The sequence below is a fragment of the Rhinatrema bivittatum genome, chromosome 7, assembly GCF_901001135.1.
Source record: "Rhinatrema bivittatum chromosome 7, aRhiBiv1.1, whole genome shotgun sequence".
Classification (NCBI taxonomy): Eukaryota; Metazoa; Chordata; class Amphibia; order Gymnophiona; family Rhinatrematidae; genus Rhinatrema; species Rhinatrema bivittatum.
In genome coordinates this window covers 185,646,014-185,664,798 of record NC_042621.1, presented here as the reverse complement: position 1 = coordinate 185,664,798, position 18,785 = coordinate 185,646,014, and the positions used below count along the sequence as shown (strand labels likewise).

Sequence of the window (18,785 nt, the reverse complement as noted above, 5' to 3'; positions counted from 1 at the left end):
AGTCAAGGACAAAGAAGGAACCCTGCTAGAGAAATTAAGGGAACAAAGAGTCACAGATATGCTACTTTTAAGTTGTCGTGCTGAATATTTTCTAATAGACTTGTATCAGGCATTATATTCTTCATGTTTGAACAATTTCTTAAGTTACGTTTTATCATGGAACATCATCACAGTGTCCAGGTTCAGCTTCTTTATTGCATTAAAAAAAAAATACACATTACGCCCAGGGCCTTGGAGATTTATTCTTCCCCAGTGGAGGATCTGCATTAGGGGCTAATAAACTGATTCTAGGACTGAGGTCCAATACTGAGTATGTGCCTTTATATCTTTGGGAGATCCTGGGTCAGGGTTACACAAACAATGTGGGAGAAACATCAGACATCCAGGAATCAGCAAGGTGCAGGCTTCCTTCACATTTTGTGGTGAGATCTTGCAAGGAACCAGTGCTAGGAGAGTCATGCTATGGCCTACCAACTACCTTCTCCCAGGAGGCAAGATGACTCCATATCAAAAGGTGCAATAATGAGTGAGAAGGATGCAGCTTTTCAGACTCCTCATCAAATTTGTGGCAGAGGAACATTAGGAAGTCATCAAATTCTGCCTCCTCTTGTTTCACAGGGTTCGTAGTTGCTCTGAGGCTCCATGTTCATGCATAGCCAGCTCCAAAAGCTAGGTGTTGTGACAGAAGTTTATGACATGGATCTATAGGGAAAGGCAAGCACTCTTATATATATATTTATATATATATGACTGGCACTTTCCTTTGTACCCCCAGCCTCAGCACATCATTTCTTTGGCCCTCCCTTCTTTATACCTTTTTATGCTTCCCAACAAAAGAAATATTAGAAAGAATTATATGGAAGGAATTTGTTTCCATCTGACTGTCTGCCTGTCTGTCTGTCTGTCTGTCTGTCTGTAGACTGAGATGTGCATTCATTTAGAATGAATGCAATAAGAGCCCGATTTTAAAAGCATCAACTACACCTTGGCCTAAGGGTCCATGAATTCAACAATTTTTCAATTTGTAACATTTTGTTTTTAAAATGGAACTATATAAAAACATTTGTATTTGTTCATTTTGTTTCAAAAAAAATAAGGCTATCACCATTATCAAAATAAAATCTCCACTCCCCAATCCTAATCAGAATTCCTCTTCTAGACCCTCTTATTGTCATATCCTCTTGTTCAAATTTTTTTCACAGGGCAAGTTGCTCATGCCCTGCAGCTACTGATTTTGAAAATGGTGTCAACAGATTGCGGCCAATACTCCTGCAAATTTTTGCAATATAAAATGGTACCAGCCAAGCCCAGGCCCAGACCCAAGCCAGTATTATTTTGTATGGCCAAAATTTATAGTGATTGTTGGTGCCTTTTATATTATCAGAAAATGAAGGAAGAAGAGACTGGGGGTTGTTGGAATTTCACTTATCTAATGCAGCAAAGGTTAGTGGAGCAGTAGAAAGCTTTTCATGATCTATCTCTGGAAATGGAGATAGGTGTGAATTGCGCCATGATTGGGTAGTTAAGATGCAGCTGATACAAGTCATGAAGCCCTTCAAGGATGCCATGGACATCTAAGTTCCAGAAACATCAACCTGAATGGGGTCATCCCATAGTAAATATTCTGAAGGAGAAGTTAGAGGGTTTCCATGAGCAAGAGGGAGCAAAAGCAGAGATTTTGCAGTTTGTGGGTGCCTTGCAGCAGCAAGTGCAAAAGAGACATACTTCTGACAGAAAACAATATTTACATGCTTTATACTATTTGTGACTCACAGGTGAAAGGCAGTCTCACCCTCTGGTCCCAATGTTTCACTTCCATAAAGGAGATACTGGTGGCTAGGGTGCTTAACAGGAGTGCTAGAGGCAGAGACACATTGGGAATGCAGCACAGGAAACAATGGCTCCCCAGAGATTAGTGTGAGCACAAATAGCACCCTATCAGCTACCACTTCCTGCCTCAACTTAATATGCCACAGCCACATTGCCCCAATAGAGCCATTGCCCCCAAAGGCAATAGCTTAAGCAGCTGGCAACAGAGACTCTCATTCCCACCTATAGCAAACATTTCTGTGAAATGCTATCTGACAGAGACCACTGAGAAAATGGCCACAGATTATTTGGCATACTGGGCATATATGTGGCACTGTCTGGCCACACCTGGGCAAGGTGACCCAGCATTATCTTTCCTGCCCACCAACTACCATGTCAAGCAAACTTGTATTCTCAGGGCCCATAGTCCCCTGCAATTATGCGGCCACAGGAGAAACTGAACAAGCTTGTTGCTGCATATTTAACAGCTTGTTACAGAATCACCATTTCTGAAAGCTTTCAAATCTCTTAACTAAATTTTTGGAAAAAGCTGCAGGGTGCCTGCCTGCCTTCAATCTCTGCTCCTGCTCCAGGGGGTCATTTTCCAAGGAGTTACCGCGAGTGATAATTCCGCAAATCGCACTAACAGCCATTAACGCGATTTGCGAATTTTTAATCTTGTATTCAGGGGGCGGAGCATATGTAAAGTAGGAAAGAGTTATCATGTGCCACAAAACAGCTGCAGTGTTAACGCGGCCAATAGCTACACCTCTTTCATTTGCGTTATGTTGTGCGCTAGAGGCTGGTAAAGGTTTATCGTGGGTCACGATGTAGAGAGAGAGAGAGAGAGAGACTGACTGACTTGCTATAGTGCCTCCTCCCTAGACAGGTATTTGTATCCCTATGGGAGGCCCACCTAGTAACTCGAGGTGGGGATTAGGTATGAGTGTAGGGGGTTGGAGGCCACTTTGACATTCAACATTCACTCATACCTAATCCCCACCTCGAGTTACTAGGTGGGCCTCCCATAGGGATACAAATACCTGTCTAGGGAGGAGGCACTATAGCAAGTCAGTCAGTCTCTCTCTCTCATGAACCGCAATATATACTGGCACTGTAGCACAGCTTGTGCTAAGAGTGTGTTGCATAGCTGTTATTGCAATACACATGCTTATTAGCATAAGGTAACACCCCTTTTTGGTATCCCATGTGATATTGGAAAATGAGGCCCCCAGTCTCTCCCCTGACAAACATCCTGCAGGGAACCCTCTCCTTCTGTTGTTCCCCCCAATCCTCTTCCTTTTGACCTAAGTGAACTAGAGGGTGGGAGATGAAGTTGAAGTGGATAGAGAAAACATTCAGAATGTTTGATCCCTCAAAGGTCTATTACATCTGTACCACACCAAAGATGATTTTGATATAATTCCTAGATGATGCTATTGTGGTTTGATACAGATTTAATAGATGCCCCCATCCCACAAATCCTAAAAATCTCCACTGCGAGTGGGGTATGTCTTACATTCTTCCAGCAACAGAAACCTAAACTACATACAGTTTACCTTTCCAGCTCTAGAATGGTTGCCATTTAAACATGGCTGGTTAGGTTTTTAAGTTATCTGCCTAAATATAGCAGGATAACTTTCACCAAGTATATTCAGTGGGACATTAATCCCACTGAATATACAGGACAAGCTATTCAGCTAACTTTAGCCAAAAAACGTGTTCACCTACCAGCTCACTGAATAGTATCCCCTACTGTGACAGTTACTGGATATACTATTATATTGTACAACTGTAGTACATTACATAGGCACAGACAAAAACAGCAAGGGAGAATTTCTATAAATCTAAAATCTCCTCCACCTAAGGAATTTTTTTACATATTGAATTCTACTTAAAAGACTTGTATTTAATGAGATAGAAGTTGTTAATTTTGACACACTTGCTGACTTTTTTTATCAAAACATCTGGATTGCGGGCATCTATACATAAGGTTATTGTCAAGGAATCTCCATTGCTAACAGAAGTTAGATACAGAATTGAGTGGTCTGAATTTAATTTGATGAGTGCTGATATTTACCAAAAATGGTTTGAAGCTTAAGACTGTGCTTTCTCCATGTGATCTGTTCCATTTGGGCTATTGGTTAACCGTTCTTCTCAAATGTATCCTTTTATTCTGAATATCATTAATAAATCTTTAGTCACAGGAATTATTCCAAAGGAATTTTAAAAAGCCATTGTTTGACCAATTATAAAGAATAACACCTTGTCTGGTATGAATTTAGCAAATTTTTGACCAATATCGAATGTACCCACTGTTGCTAAGCTTTTAGAAAAATGTTTTTTATTACAATTGGTAGAGTTTCTGACTACCAATAATATACTGGATGTTCAGCAATTGGGCTTTAGACAATGATATGGCATGGAATGTTTGCTGGTTTCTTTATTAAATCATGTGCTCTTGGAACTGGATAAAGGTTATTCCATGTTGTTTATACAACTTGATATAGCAGCAGCCTTCGATTCTGGATCATGCTATTTTGTTAAATCAACTTGTTCCATTGGTCTCTCATTGATGTACTGGCTTGGTTTAGTTCTTTTTTATCTGATTGTTATTATCGGATTACTTCTCCGCAAAAGTTTTCTTCTTGGAATGTTGTGTCATTTGGGCTCCCTTAGGGTTCAGCCTTTCAGAGCCTGTACTCTTTAATATTTATTTACATTCTATAGAAACTCTGTTTCATGCTTTTGGAGTCTTTTATTACATCTATGCGGATGATCTGCTATTTATTATGCTTTTCTCCTTCTGATCATTCTTTTCCTGTTGTGTTCCGCGGCTGTGGCGTGCCACGACCGCGGCCCCCTACCGTGTCTGCGGCGTTCCCTCACCGCGGGAGCCCCAGGGGAGGGCTCTGATTCAGGCCGTCACTTCCATGTGGCCTCTGGGGCTGCTCACTGCAGGGGGAGCCGTCCTGCTCCCCCCTCGTGGCGTCCAGCGGCGTCTCTCCTCCACGGGGGAAAATCCAAGATGGCCGCCGCCATCCTTAGGTGCGAGGCCGCGCCTCCTCTACAGATTTAAGGGACCTAATCCCTTTAACTGGCTTCACCTGTTCCTGATCAGCCTAGGTAGGGGAAGTATAAAGGGAAGCTTCCTCTGCTCATTCAGTGACTTGGCAACGTCCTCCAGCACTGTCTAGTCTGCTTGCTTCAATGAGTTCCTTGAGCTTTGGATCCTGTTCCTGTTTTGTCTTGGTGTTCCCAATTCCTGACTTTGGATTGGCTTACGGTGATTCTCTGGTGTGTTACTTCGGACTGGCAAGTGGTGATCCTTCGATGTGTGACCTCGGACTGGTGAGCGACGACCCTCTGGCACTCGACCCAGGACTCCTTCTAGACTACCGTCTCCAAGGGCCCGCCTAAGTCCCAGCGGCCCAGGTCCCTATGGGCTCCTCCCGGGGGGGACCGCGGCCTTCCAGGGAGAAGCTCCAGTAAGCCCTTGCACCGACACCCTGACCTCTCAAAGGTCCACCTAAGTCCAGCGGTCTGGGTCCCTACGGGCTCCTCCTGGGGGGATCACAGACTTCCAGTGGTGAAGATACAGCTCCTCTTCTCGTCTCTTCATCCACTTCCACAGTCGTCTCAGTCCTCAGTGCCAAGGGTCAGCTGATCCCGTCTTCTCCTCTGCCTCGCCACCCGACGAGAGAACCTATAGATCCTCCGAAAGGTATACCATCCTCCTGTCGGCCAAGGGTTCACAAACCTGAGCATAACATTGCCTGAACACTAGTTTAATGATTGTATGATGATGATTCAGTCCTGGTTATTTCAGCATAAATTAGTATTAAATGTCTAAAAACCTATAGTTCTACATATCAGCCGTAAACCTGTGAGGGAGTCTCAGAAGATTACATTTTGGGATATCATTATCCCTATTGCTACAGAAAAAAGAAATTTGGGAATTTAGTTTGATTCCAACATGGCATTGAATCCTCACATTAATTCTTGGCAAAGTCTGCATTTTTAAACTGCAAACCATCCATCCTCTAAAGCCTTTGCAGTTTCCTATGGACTTCTGTTTGGTAGTCCAATCCTTAGTCCTGTCAAAAATAAATTTTTGCAATGCTTTGTTCATAAGGTTATCCAAAAAAGTGCTTCATGTTTTACAATTAATTCAAAATGGTGCAGCAAGGGATAAAACAGGGACTAAATATTCTGATCACATATCACTGGTGCTACATTCTCTTCATTGGCTCCCATTCAAGAACTAATAAAATTTAAGTTGTTGACTTTAGTGTTTAAATCTTTGCCCCATGATAATTTCTCTCACGCAGACCTCATTTTTATTTTTATTCCATCCAGGTCGTTACATTCTGAAGGTCAATTTTATCTTAGTAAGCCATCTGTGTCAAGATGTAAATTACAACAAACTAGATTAAGAGCTTTTTCTCAAATAGGTCCTGTTTTGTGGAACAATTTGTCCTCCTCTCTTAAGGTGTGATGAACTAATTTTTAGAAAGCATCATAAATCTATTTTTTAAGCAAGTTCATATAAACTAATGATATTTTGATGTTGTGTATTTGTATTTTTTTGGCTGAGCATTTTGTATTTTTTGATATGTTTATGGATGTTTCTCTGTTATCTGCAATGATCAATCAAGTATTGGATTTAGCAGATTACAAATACAATAAATCTATATAAATAAAAATGTAAATGTTTGTTTGTTCAAAATCTTAAATCTCCGAAAGTTCTTCACTGATTAATTTGAAATTTTGACACAGCGTTGCATTCCAATACGCGCGTGTTTTTATATGCCTATATTATATAGATATCACACCTGTGACAGGTAAAAACATGCTTTTTTGGAAAAACAGCACCATCTGTTTGACGTAAAAGCAACACATGCTATCTACAATATAAATGGGCTCTGACCGACGGACCGCAAATGCGCAGTAGAGAGCAGCTCTACCGCGCATGTGCGGACCATAGAGCTCTGCGCTACGTGCTGGGTGTCACAGAGGGGAGGAGGAAAGGGCAGACGATTCGCCGCTCCGAGAAATGGCTCAGCCCGTTCCTCCGCCACTGGGGAAGGGGGGAGGGAGTAGGGACTGCTGGATAGTTACACACAGGAGGAGAAAAGGATAGAAGAGTCGCCGAGCCAATCTGTCCACCGCCGGGAAGGGGGGGGGAGGGAGTTGGGATGGCCGGAGCAGAGCAAATGCAGTAGAAAGTGGCTGTGAAGAGATCACCAGCAGCTGCATCCTGCAGCAGCCAAAGCGCAAAGAGATGAACAGAGAACAGCTCGCCCTCCTCTCCCACCCCCTGAGTCCCGCAGATAAGGAGAAGGCAAGAAAATATCCTGCAACTGCAGGGTGGGAGGGGGAAGGCCGTGCTGTCAAGTCGCCCGTGGGTCTCAGCCACCACGGGAAGAGTTTACATGGCATCGCTCCAACCCCACTCCCAGCAAAGCACCATCACGAAAGTGATAGCCAGAGCCCTGCTCCCTCCTTCCTCTCAAGGCCCCGATCGGATTTCTTAAAGGCACAGGTCTCCCAGAAAGAGAAAAGTAAGCTAGGCAACTTGTCCCAAATCTGTTGCAGTGCCTGCCGCCTGCCCTTTGTGAGGGGGGGGGGGGGAATGGAGTGTTTTCCTCACTCTTCAAAACACAACAGGTGTGGGAACTTTGCAAGCTCTTGCGAGTGCAGAGCAAAGACTTAGGTGGAGAGGGGACAAAAATATTGCCCGTTTTAACTGTGTAAGAGAGAAGTGTGTTAATGTGCGCTGAAGGCGAGTGTGAGTGCCAGAGAGAGAGGGAGGCTGCGTGAGGGATTGTGTATGTGTGTGAGAGGGATTGGGCGTGCGTGTGTGAGGGAGAGTGTATGTGCAAGAGAGAGAGAGAGAGGAAGTCTATGTAGGGGGTTGTATGAGAGAGAGAGTCTCTACCCCCCATAGCTCTCCACTTATAGGTTAGAGTGGATGGGGTTGAGTGTAGAGGGGAATGGGAGAGCAAAGGAGTTGGGGCCTGTAAGGATAGAGTGAAAGGGGTCTGAGCCTGTCCCTCCGCCACTGGGGAAGGGGGGAGGGAGTTGGGATGGCAGGACCATTACGCCTCGTGAGATCCCCCTCGGCCACCGCTGCAGCTCCTACTACCGCCGCCGCCTCTGGCCCTTCGTGGTGCTAGGGAGGGGGGAGGAGCAGAGCAGAGCAAAGACATAGGAGGAGAAGGGACAAAAATCTCGGCTTGTACTAAATATTTTACGATTCCATTTCCATGTTTCCGATTGCATTGTTAAATTGAATTTTCATAGATTTCGATTTATTTTCATTTTGATTTAATTATTTCGTGCGACATTGCGTTGGAATTGAGCTGTGTCATTTACCATACCATTTATTTACTGAGTATAGTTTATTTTTTTTCTTTTTTCATTCTTTTTCATTTCTAGAATTATGCGATTTACATCTAGACACGGATTGATTCTCACATAGACAATTATATGTTGCGTGTTCTAGAGTCGGCAAACCAGACAATCTCTATATCTGCACAGACAATGGAACAACAAAAAATATTGTATACCCACAAGCATTGTGAAATTAAACATATTAGAAACATGCGCTTTCTCTTTTCTTTCTTTTCCATTTAACCAGACTGAGCCACAACAACGCGTGGCCAGGTATAGCTAGTAAATAAATAAATAGGCATAGCCAAAAGAGATGTGGTTCGTTTATCACGAATTAGGCAATTTCAAAGAAATTGCCTAATTTGTCGTGGGTCGGGAGCCCTGAACCCCAAAACTGATTTTCCCCGAACTACAAGGAAAATTAGTTTTTCGGGTTTGCACTGGGGGAGTGGCACATTTTATTTGTTTAAATAAAAAACCACCCCAAGCATTAAAATTTACTGTAATACAATCCCCCCCACCATCCCGATCCCTCCCCAAGACTTACTAACATCCCGGGTGGTCCAGCGGGGTCCCACGAGGGATTTCTCCCTCCGTGCAGTCGGACTTTCGGGCCTACCTCGCATCAAAATGGCGCCGATAGCCTTTGACCTACTATGTCACAGGGGCTACGGTGTCATTGGTCAGCCACGTCACATGGCTATCGGCACCATCTTGTGCTCCTACCATGTGACAGGGGCTGACCAATGGCACCGGTAGCCCCTGTGACATAGTAAGGGCAAAGGCTATCAGCGCCATTTTGATTACTGGCAGCCAATGGTCTAAATGCAGGAGGTTGCTCCCAGACCCCCACTGGACAACCAGGGACTTTTGGAAAGTCTTGGGGGACCCTCCTGACCCCCAAAAAACTTGCCAAAAGTCCAGCGGGGGTCCGGGAGTGACCTCCTGCACTCGGACCGTTGGCTGCCAGTAAACAAAATGGCGCCGATAGTCTTTGCCCTTACTATGTCACAGGGGCTACTGGTGCCATTGGTCAGCCCCTGTTACATGGTATTGTGCTCCTATGAGGAAAATTAGTTTTTCGGGTTTGTACAGGGGGAGGGGCACATTTTATTTTTTTAAATAAAAAAACACCCCAAGCATTAAAATTTACTGTAATACAACCTCCCCACCATCCCGATCCCTCCCCAAGACTTACTAACATCCCTGGTAGTCCAGCGGGGTCCCGCGAGGGAATTCTCCCTCCGTGCCGTCGTACTTTCGGGCCTGCCTCGCATCGAAATGGCTCCGATAGCCTTTGACTTACAATGTCACAGGGGCTACCGGTGCCATTGGTCAGCCCCTGTCACATGGCCATCGGCGCCATCTTGTGCGCCATTTTTAAAGATGGCGCCGGCCATCCAGTGCTCCCTCCATGTGACAGGGGCTGGCCAATGGCACGGATACCCTGTCATATGGTAAGGGCAAAGGCCATCGGCACCATTTTTATTAGTGGCAGCCGGCGGCCCGGGAGCGGGAGATCACTCCCGGGACCCCCACTGGACCACCAGGTACCTGTAAAATGTTTTTGGGGGGGTCGGGAGGGTGGGGGAAGCTAAGGGATTAGTTTTAAAGGATCGGGGTGGGTTTTTTGTTTATCGGCTCGGGCGCAGCCGATAAACAAAACTGTGATCGGGCCGGATGAAAAAAAAAAACACGATGTGAATTGGAACCGGAATTGGTTCCAATTCCGGTTCCGATTCACATCTCTATTGTATATCATGGGGTCTTCATACCACTCATTGCTGTGATGCTCTGCACCTACCATTTGTGATTTTAAATGCCAGCAATGCTGCTGCTTTAAGTATCTCTTTTTAGTTTTGTCTTTACTAGACTATAAGCTCCAGACAGCTGGAGCTCTTATGTTTATCTGTGCAGTGCTGTGTACATCTAGTGGCACTATAGAAGTGATAATTAATAGTAGTAAGTGATAAACAATATATAGTAAGGCAAACATTTCTATAATAGAAAACTGAATACTTACCAGTATAATCTTTCCTGTATGATGTTTCAAGAGCTTTGGCTTATGAGAAGCAATGGCTATTGGAGCTGCAAAGAAGGTAACACAGAAGAATTTAGAGGTCAATAATCTAGAGCTGTCAAAAGTGGCAAATATATCTGTATAAGGATTTTCAGCTGGGCATTTCCAGATAGGTCTGCCACTGAATATACGTAGGTAAAAATAAAGCACATACGTTTACCAGGATAAAGTCAGCTATTTTTCTGACCAGGCTTTAGGGTCTAGAATTGAAAACAATTTATTTTGTTTAGTTGCTCATTTTGTTTATTTCATTTTGTTGATACAGCCAAAACAAAATAAACCAAGAAAAAATACAAACAAAATGTCAAAATAAAATGAAAATCTCCCTTCCATCCACCCACAAAACTTAAATGAAAGGCCTCAGGAGCTCTATGACCTGCCCCCATCCCTCCAACTAAGTTCTTATCACATCAGCTGTTATCCAGGAGCAGGAGTGATCCTCATTCGCTCCTGCCCCACAGCTTGGGATTTTCAAAATGGCCTCCATTTAGCACACTAATCCAGATTTTGGGTTGACCAGTGACTAGTTGAAAGTTTGGAGCTGTGGGTCAGGAGCGATTGGGAATCACTCCTGCTCCTGGAAGACCACTGATAGATGGAGTGATGGGGGAAAATTAGAGAGCTTGTGGAAGCTGAAGGCCTTTCTTTAAATGAGTTTGGTGGTCAGGAGGAAGAATCTGGGGACATAGACCCAGAGACATTTTTTATTTTTTAATGATGGCAACAGCTTCATCTTCATAATGAAATGAATGAAAAACAAACACAATTTATCTGTGGGACACATATATTTGGTAAAAGAACAGAATTGTCCATCATTATTGAGTCCTGCTGCAAACTACCATGTACCAAGTTCTCTGAGGTGGCCTGTCCTTTTGGGACTTCCACCAGCTTTACAATCTCAGACAATTCCAGGGGCTTTGGACCTGCTAGTGAGGGCTTTATCCCTGCGACTTCCGCATTTAGGCACTCACTCCGTAACCCGTGGGCTCTAGATGTAGCTGGGTTTACAGGTGGTTCCCTTTGGATCGGGGATAAAGATGTTGATAGGTCTGATGGGGAAACCTCCGTAATGAATTCAGAGGATTCCTCCATCTGCACCACTTCCAATCTTAATATACGTTGTATATGGGTGTCCATAGGTCCTTTAAGAATAATACCAGGAGTACTGGCGGGTTCAGTTCTCTCCTTGGCTTTTCTTTTCCTTACGGAGTGCGGCATTAGTAAAGATAAGTAAACCAGAAGTAGTTACACTGGATGTGATAATGGAGGCTATGGTGAGCTTGCAAAATTCTGTAGTAGCTCAAGTTAACCCCATTATAGAAAAAGTGAATAAATTACAAGTAAATATAAATAATATGGAAGTGAGAAAGGATAAAGAAATGAAAGAGCTAGAGGAATTAAAAGGAGATTTAGATAATACTAAATTAGTTCAAGAAGCTATGATAAAAGAAAACCAAATTTTACAAACAAAATTGGAAAATTTAGAAAATTCAAATAGAAAAAGAAATCTCCGTTTTATTAATTTTCCAATGCTACCACATATATCACCAAAGGAAATGCTTAAGAGATATTTACTCGAGGTTCTTAAGGTTCCAGAAAATGCAATACCTCCTCTGGCTAAGACATATTACATTCCAGTGTATAAAAGGGTAGTACAACAGGAAGGTCAGGAGGGTGCACAGTCTATGGACAGATTGGAAGCTAGTCTAGATGTATCCAAGATTTTGGAAACATCCGACAGCGAGATGGTACAGAGTGCCACATTATTAACTACTTTTGTTTTTGAAACTGATCGTGACTGAGTGTTCCGTTTATTTTTTAAGCACAGGACAGAATTATTTCTGACTTTAGCAATAAGAGTCTATCCAGATTTTTCTAAACTAACACAAAGGAGGAGGAAACAATTTCTTTCACTTAGAGCAAAGGTTCTCCAATTAGGGGCAACGTATTGTCTTAAGTACCCATGTAAATGTTGTATAGGATACAGGGGCAAGTCCTTTGTGTTCTATTCTCCACCTCAACTATCTATATTTTTGAGTGATAAAACACAAGTGGGAGATCCTGAGTTACAAACTCCGTAGGTACCATTAGCTCTCTGAGCCCTATATTGAGTAAATATGTTATATGGTATATTATTGTTAAAACAAATTTCTTTGATTCTTTTTACCTATATTGTCTCCTTATGATAGAGGACTGTAGCATTGTTAAAATTGCTTTTCCTAATCAAGATGGATCTTGTATTACTATATGTTAAATTTGAATAAATATTAAATAAAAAAAAAAAAAAGAAAAACAAACACAATTTAGTTTTTCTTTCATTTCGTTTTGAATTAAAATAGGAAATGTCTTTGAAACCCCCCTCCCAAGGGATACAAAGGTTAAAGAGCATGCTACCATTTAAGTAATCTGTAGCAGATGAAAAAAGAGAAAAATACAGCTGTGTAACATGAGCTGCTAGCCCAGAAAACCCAGAATGAGATTGAAAAGACCTCATACTGTCAAGGTGCTTAAATGATCATTGAATAATGAGTCGGATATTCAGTAGTGGCATGTCTCAGCCCCCTGGACTACTGTTGGTAACTTGCAGTGATTTATCACTTTAAATCAAAAGAATGCAAAATCCTTATTTACAGAAATATGACTGAAAATGTCCTAGATTGGAAATTCTGAATGAGAGAGGGATTTATGAGACAAATGTACTGAAAAATCAGTGCTAGGAAGCAAAAAGATTCTCACCCTGAGTTACAAGGGGAGTCAGACCATTGGGTACCCAGCTTTCAGACAACAGAAAAAGAAAAAGCCAGGCAGGTTGGAAGGATGTGCATATATTTTCCTGCTGGGTCTTGGCCTTTTGGCTAAGAGAAGATGATGTTGTGTCCGTCGGTCTTTGATGGCTTCACCCAGCCTACCTCTCTCTACTTGCAGCTCCTCCTGCTCACCTTGGACTAATGGCCGCCGTGGCGTCTGCTTGCCGTTCTCTCTGGCGTCCTCGGACCGGCTTTGGTGCTACCTCCCGCCATTCTCCCTCAAGGTACCTCTAGGGCGTGCACGCGCATGCCGCCCTCACCTTTAACTTCATATTGGCGCGAACCTCAGGGGCGTCCCCTGTTCTGATGTCACGTCTCCAGGGTATATCTGCCTACAGTATTTGCTAGCTCGTTGAGTTAGCATCAGGATTCGTACGGATGGGATTTGCTCTCCGTTCCTAAGCTACTCTGCCACTCCAGCTCTATCTGGAACTCTTACTACCCTTCGGGGTCGCTAACGGGGTACCTGCTCCTCGAGTGCCTCTCTGCTTCTTTCAGGTGCTATCAGAAAACTGGTAATCGCTCCTCGAGGGCCCATGTTCCCTGTGTCGCTAACTGCAACTTCTATCCTTCTACTTGGAAGAACTAACTTACAGTCACCATCAGTTGAGTACAGAAAACATCTCTCTCTACAGTACTGCTTTGCAGGAATCAGGTACTCGCTCCTCGAGGGCCTGCTCTCTGCTCCGGTGCCAGACCTCTCGTCTAGTGGAATCTCTGTTACTGCTAGTGAGTACAACACCACTGAGTCTCTCTGCTCTTAGGGATCTCGCTCCTCGAGGGCTCTCGCTCCTTGAGGGCCTGCTCTCCCTTTCTCGGAGCTCTCCTATTTCTATCTTATTGTATGCTCATAACTCTCAGTCTCTTTCCACTATAGCACTGCTCTACAGAGGATCCGCTGTTCCAGCATTCTGTGAGAGACGCGCCCAGCCAGGCTCTACAACCACTACTCACAACTGCCACCTCTGGTGGTTTCATAAACTGTTTAATAAAAGATTCAAATCTGTGTTTGTCTGTCCGAAGTTTAGCCTGACACTGTGGTCCTCAAGGGGCTGCCCCCCATGGGCATGGTCAGCTGCCACAGTGTCCAAGGATCCACCCAAACATCATTATCCATAACAGATGACCCATACAAGCTGGGTAACAGTGAATGACTGGCCATGAGCTTAACAGAGATATAAACCCAAACCAGGGAAAACCCTCCTGCCAAGGGGGAAGAACTGAAGGATAGCAGCATATCCAGAGGGGGAGTGGTCCTCGAGGAGGAAGGGGACCCCTGCAGCATATTGGGAGGTGACTCTGGGTCTTGCTTGAACAAGGGGATCCCAGCAGCAGATCAAGCAGTCCCCAGGAGGATGTGGATCCCAGTGGCAGATCGAGCAGTCTCCCAGGAGGAAGAGGACCATGGTGGTAGATCAAGAGCTGACCCTGAGTCCCTCTTGTGCAAGGAGACCCCCTGTGGCAGATTGAGTGGAACCTGAGGAGGGTGTGCACCCCAGGAGCAGATTGAGTGGTCCCTCATAAGGTTGTGGACCACAGTGGCAGATCAAGCAGTCCCCCATGAGGGTGTGGACCCCAGCAACAGATTGAGTGGTCTCCAAGTAGGGTGTGGACCCCAGCAGCATTCCATGAGTCAGTGTTGGATCCTCCAGGAGGACATGGACTTCAGCAGCATTCCAGAAGACAAAGTCAGGGCCCTCAGGAGGGTGTGCACCCCAGCAACATACCATGAGGTAGAGTCAGGTTCCCAGGAGGGTATGGACCCCAGCATTAGCATTGACCTTTTAGCGGCGTGGAAGCAGCACCAAGGAGATGGTAGCTGTTTAGATACAATGGATAAGTTATAGCTGGCTAACCTTAGAGCTGCTATTGAGCAGGTCTAATGTATTCAGTTCACTTAACCAGATAAATCTGAATGTCAGTGTTTATCCAGCTAAACTGACTGGATAAGTAGCTCCTCCCTGATCGCCCACAAGTTTTCCAGCTAACTACTTAGCCGGATAAACCGAATAAGCACAATATTCAGTTCTAACTGGCTAAATTTGTTCAGAGAATGCCATCTGCACAAGTTTTGTGCAGTTATTTAACTGGTGGATATTTGGTTAAACAATTAAATTTAACTTCATCATCCAGCAATGCTTTGAATATCTATCCCAATATATGTTACAATAACATGATTGACTAGACCAGTGGTTCCCAAATCTGCCCTGGGGATCTTCAGCCAGTCACATTTTCAGGGTATTCACAACAAATATGCAAATCTATCTCAGGCATATTCATTAAGGATATCCCAAAAATCTGACTGATTAGGAGTCTCCCAGGAAAGATTTGGGAACCACTGGACCAGGTTATATACACTACAGTGCTTCTTAAAATCTTGAAAACAGAAAATATTTCTTGTTTGTTTGCATTATTTTATGGCTATTACCTTCCACAAGGCACACAATTAATGTCTGGGTAAACAGCTGTTCATTTCAAATGGTAACAAATTTAAACTAAACAGGATGGAGTTCTCTTTTATATTAGAAAATATGATGGTAACTTTTAAACAGGTACGTGGGTGCACATGTGAGCACATTTGCCATTCACACCCATGGGCACAGCTGTTTTATAACATATGTGTGTATATGTGTACATGGCATAAAATAGGCTACGTGCGCAAACATGTGCGCACAATTTTAAGTGGGCCTTTGCACACAAATACCGCTTCTACTGCTTAAGTGGGGGATTTTCAAAGCCATGCGTGCTGACGCAATTAGCCATTTTCCCAGTTTGCTCCCAGTTCACCCAGTTAAGGGATAGGACTTCTTAACCCCCCTGGTTAAATAGCCTTCCTTCTCCCTTGTAGCCCCGACTCTTAAAACCCCACGGATCTGTCTCTTTGTCTTTGTTTTATGACTTACACGCCATCCACAGCAGAAGTAAAGTTATGTGACAGAGAATCCTGACATGTGCTTGTGTGCATATTTACACGCTGGTTTCAATGTGAAATACAGGAACGCCCAGCCCCGCCCAGAACATTCTCATGCCCCATCCCTTCTTTGGAAAAATATTTTTGTGCGTCTTTTAAAATCCACCTGGTGCATGCCGGTCCAACATATTTTCATATCTCCCGTTTATGGCACGTGTCAGGCTTTCAGAATTCACCTATACGTATTTATTTATCCATAAACATTTGATGTTCCACTTTTTACCAAGGCAGATTACAACAAATTTGGAAAAAGACAATACCAACTGAATTACTGTATAGTTAGTTTCAAATTCACAGTTGGCTTCTTCACAACTGGCATAGCTGTAAAAATTCAATGGTGTGGCCTTCAAGATAGGTATGGACCCAGAAAACAATGAGGAAAGCGATCTATAAAAGCCGCGAGGATTAGACAAAGTCAAATAGATGCCAGATGTCCTTAGAGATACTTTACTTTGAAGGAGACGCATTGAATTAAAATTGCCCAACTCTGGCCGAATTTCGCTGCCTTATAAGTGGCTGCCTCAGGGGCTTTGGAATGGTACTCAAACTACATATCGGATGCGCTGGCACAAATCGTCAATAAGATACAGTGAGTGGAGACTGGTCAATTAGCAACAGCTTGAAAGACATGCCCCCTTTGTGATTGACATATTCTCAAGTGCCATTTTTTCCCTTTAAACCAGACGATTTGTGCCGGCGTATCTGATATGTAGTTTGAGTACCATTCCAAATGCCCCTGAGGCAGCCACTTATAAGGTGGCGAATCTCGGCCAGAGTCGGGCAATTTTAATTCAAAACGTCTCCATCAAAATAAAGTATCTCTAAGGACAACTGGCATCTATTTCACTTTGTCTAATCTTCAAGATAGGTAGTCAGGTGGTTAGGTCAATATAGCAATTTGATGTTTGTATTCTACAGTACCTTTCACTGGAACAGCAGGAGGAAGGTCAGGGGTCCGCTTTTTTTTCTTTTTAGGCTGCAGAGGTGATAAGCTTGTCTCGCTGGTTACAGTCTCCCCTGAACTGTTAAAAAAACATAAAAATTCATAGTATGTGCAGAAATAAATTAAATTATTTGCTAAAAAAATTCAAATGTATTTTCATGGGTTGTAGCTACACATACAGTAATGAAGACATTTCCATTATCTGCAATCTGAAATTCACAAAATGTTAATATTTTAATAATACTTTATCATTCAAGAATTCAGCTTCAAGACCAAGGATTAGTGGAAGCAGAGGCTTTTTGATTTATGATAGGCATATGGAAAACATTAACAAAGATCAAATTCTTCTTCCAAAAAAGCCTAATAAACTTAAGCTTCTCCATTGTACCAGGAAGTTGGCCTCTGCCTAAGAGCTGGATTCTGTAAACATGTTCATGTTTTCCCTTTTCCATTCCAGTAAAGAGTCAATTGCTAGACAACATCTTAACTTTTGCTAATTTAGCATCTTCTGCACTTTTTAAGAATTTGTAAATTTAGTCAGATGGGGATTAAAATGTTTACTATAATGCTGTACATACAGAATTAAACCACACAAGCAAAGACAAAAGTTTAGATTGCAGTCTTAGAATCTGGATGTGCTAAAAACAGCAAGTGAAAACATAAGGAGTTCCTGGCAGAGAAATAATATTTCTTTGTATGTGACCCTTGGACTTGTTAATAGCTTAAAAAAACTGCTTTGTATCTTATTTCTGCTTTGGCCCAGTGCACATTTAAGTACTCATATCTGTTCAGGTATATAAAAAGAATCTTCAGGGAACAATTTTGACAAGCCTGCATACTTTCAAAGTTCTTTTATTGTACATGTACGTAGTGTCCTTTTTCCTTGTTTTTTGTGCATTCGCCCCTTACCTTTGTGCCTGTCATAGACGTGCAACCTAGACATTGTTGATTTGTTGCTTCTGGGACAATAATGGGCCTTCTCAATTTGGTGGCTCAGCCATTCATTGCTTCATGCCCTTGACGAAATGGCTGTAAGGTCCAATGGGAGCACAGAGCCTGATTTGGCCAATCAGAAAACTGGAGATGACAGAGATTTTAAAACTGCCTGGGTTTTTGGAGGGTGGTTGTGATGAAGAGGAGAACTGAAGTGCTGCCTTTGACTCTGCCCAAATAGGCCTTGTTGCGACCATCGCTGCTCGACGTCTCCACTCCGCCCTCCTCACTTCTTTGGCGACTCCCTCTTGCTCAAGTGGAAGGTTGGCCTCCGTGGCATCTCACTGTCGTCTTCCTCCAGCGTCCCCGGAGCGGCTCGACGCTGCAATCCACCATGATTCACAAGGGCCTAAGGGCGCGCGCACGGTGTGGCCCCGACTGATGTACCAGCAGTGGCGCGAATCTCAGGGGCGTCCCCCTGAGATGACATCATCAGTACCGGATATGTAAGGTCTTAGAAATCGCTAACTAATCGAGTTAGCAAGGAGTTGTATAGGAGTTGGTTACGGACCAGTTTCGCTCTCTCTAAGCTGCTCTGCCTCCTCGGACTTACCAGGGGTATCCACTCCTCGGGGGCCTCGCTCTCTCTTTGTTTTTCAGGTCACAGTCAGGAACTGGCACTCGCTCCTTGAGGGCCCATGTTCCTGGACTGGTTGCTGAATACCCTTTCTGCCTGGAAGTCATCATTGCCTGCTACACCAGTGAGTTATCTTCTCTCTCTCAGAGCTCTCCCTGGAACCAGGTACTCGCTCCTCGAGGGCCTAACCTATTCCAACACCTGGACTA

At 43.7% G+C, this 18,785-nt stretch overlaps 1 protein-coding gene across 1 annotated transcript in view; it reads right to left on the bottom strand.

Annotated features, from left to right (window-relative positions):
- The window catches only part of VSTM4 (V-set and transmembrane domain containing 4), a 118,387-nt gene that overhangs the window by 26,057 nt on the left and 73,545 nt on the right, over positions 1–18,785 (bottom strand). The window contains exons 6-7 of the mRNA XM_029609623.1: positions 16,985–17,085; positions 10,229–10,293 (exon numbers count right to left, since the gene is read on the bottom strand). Of these exons, the coding sequence (XP_029465483.1) occupies positions 10,229–10,293; positions 16,985–17,085 (166 nt within the window). The remainder of the gene's footprint in view (positions 1–10,228; positions 10,294–16,984; positions 17,086–18,785) is intronic.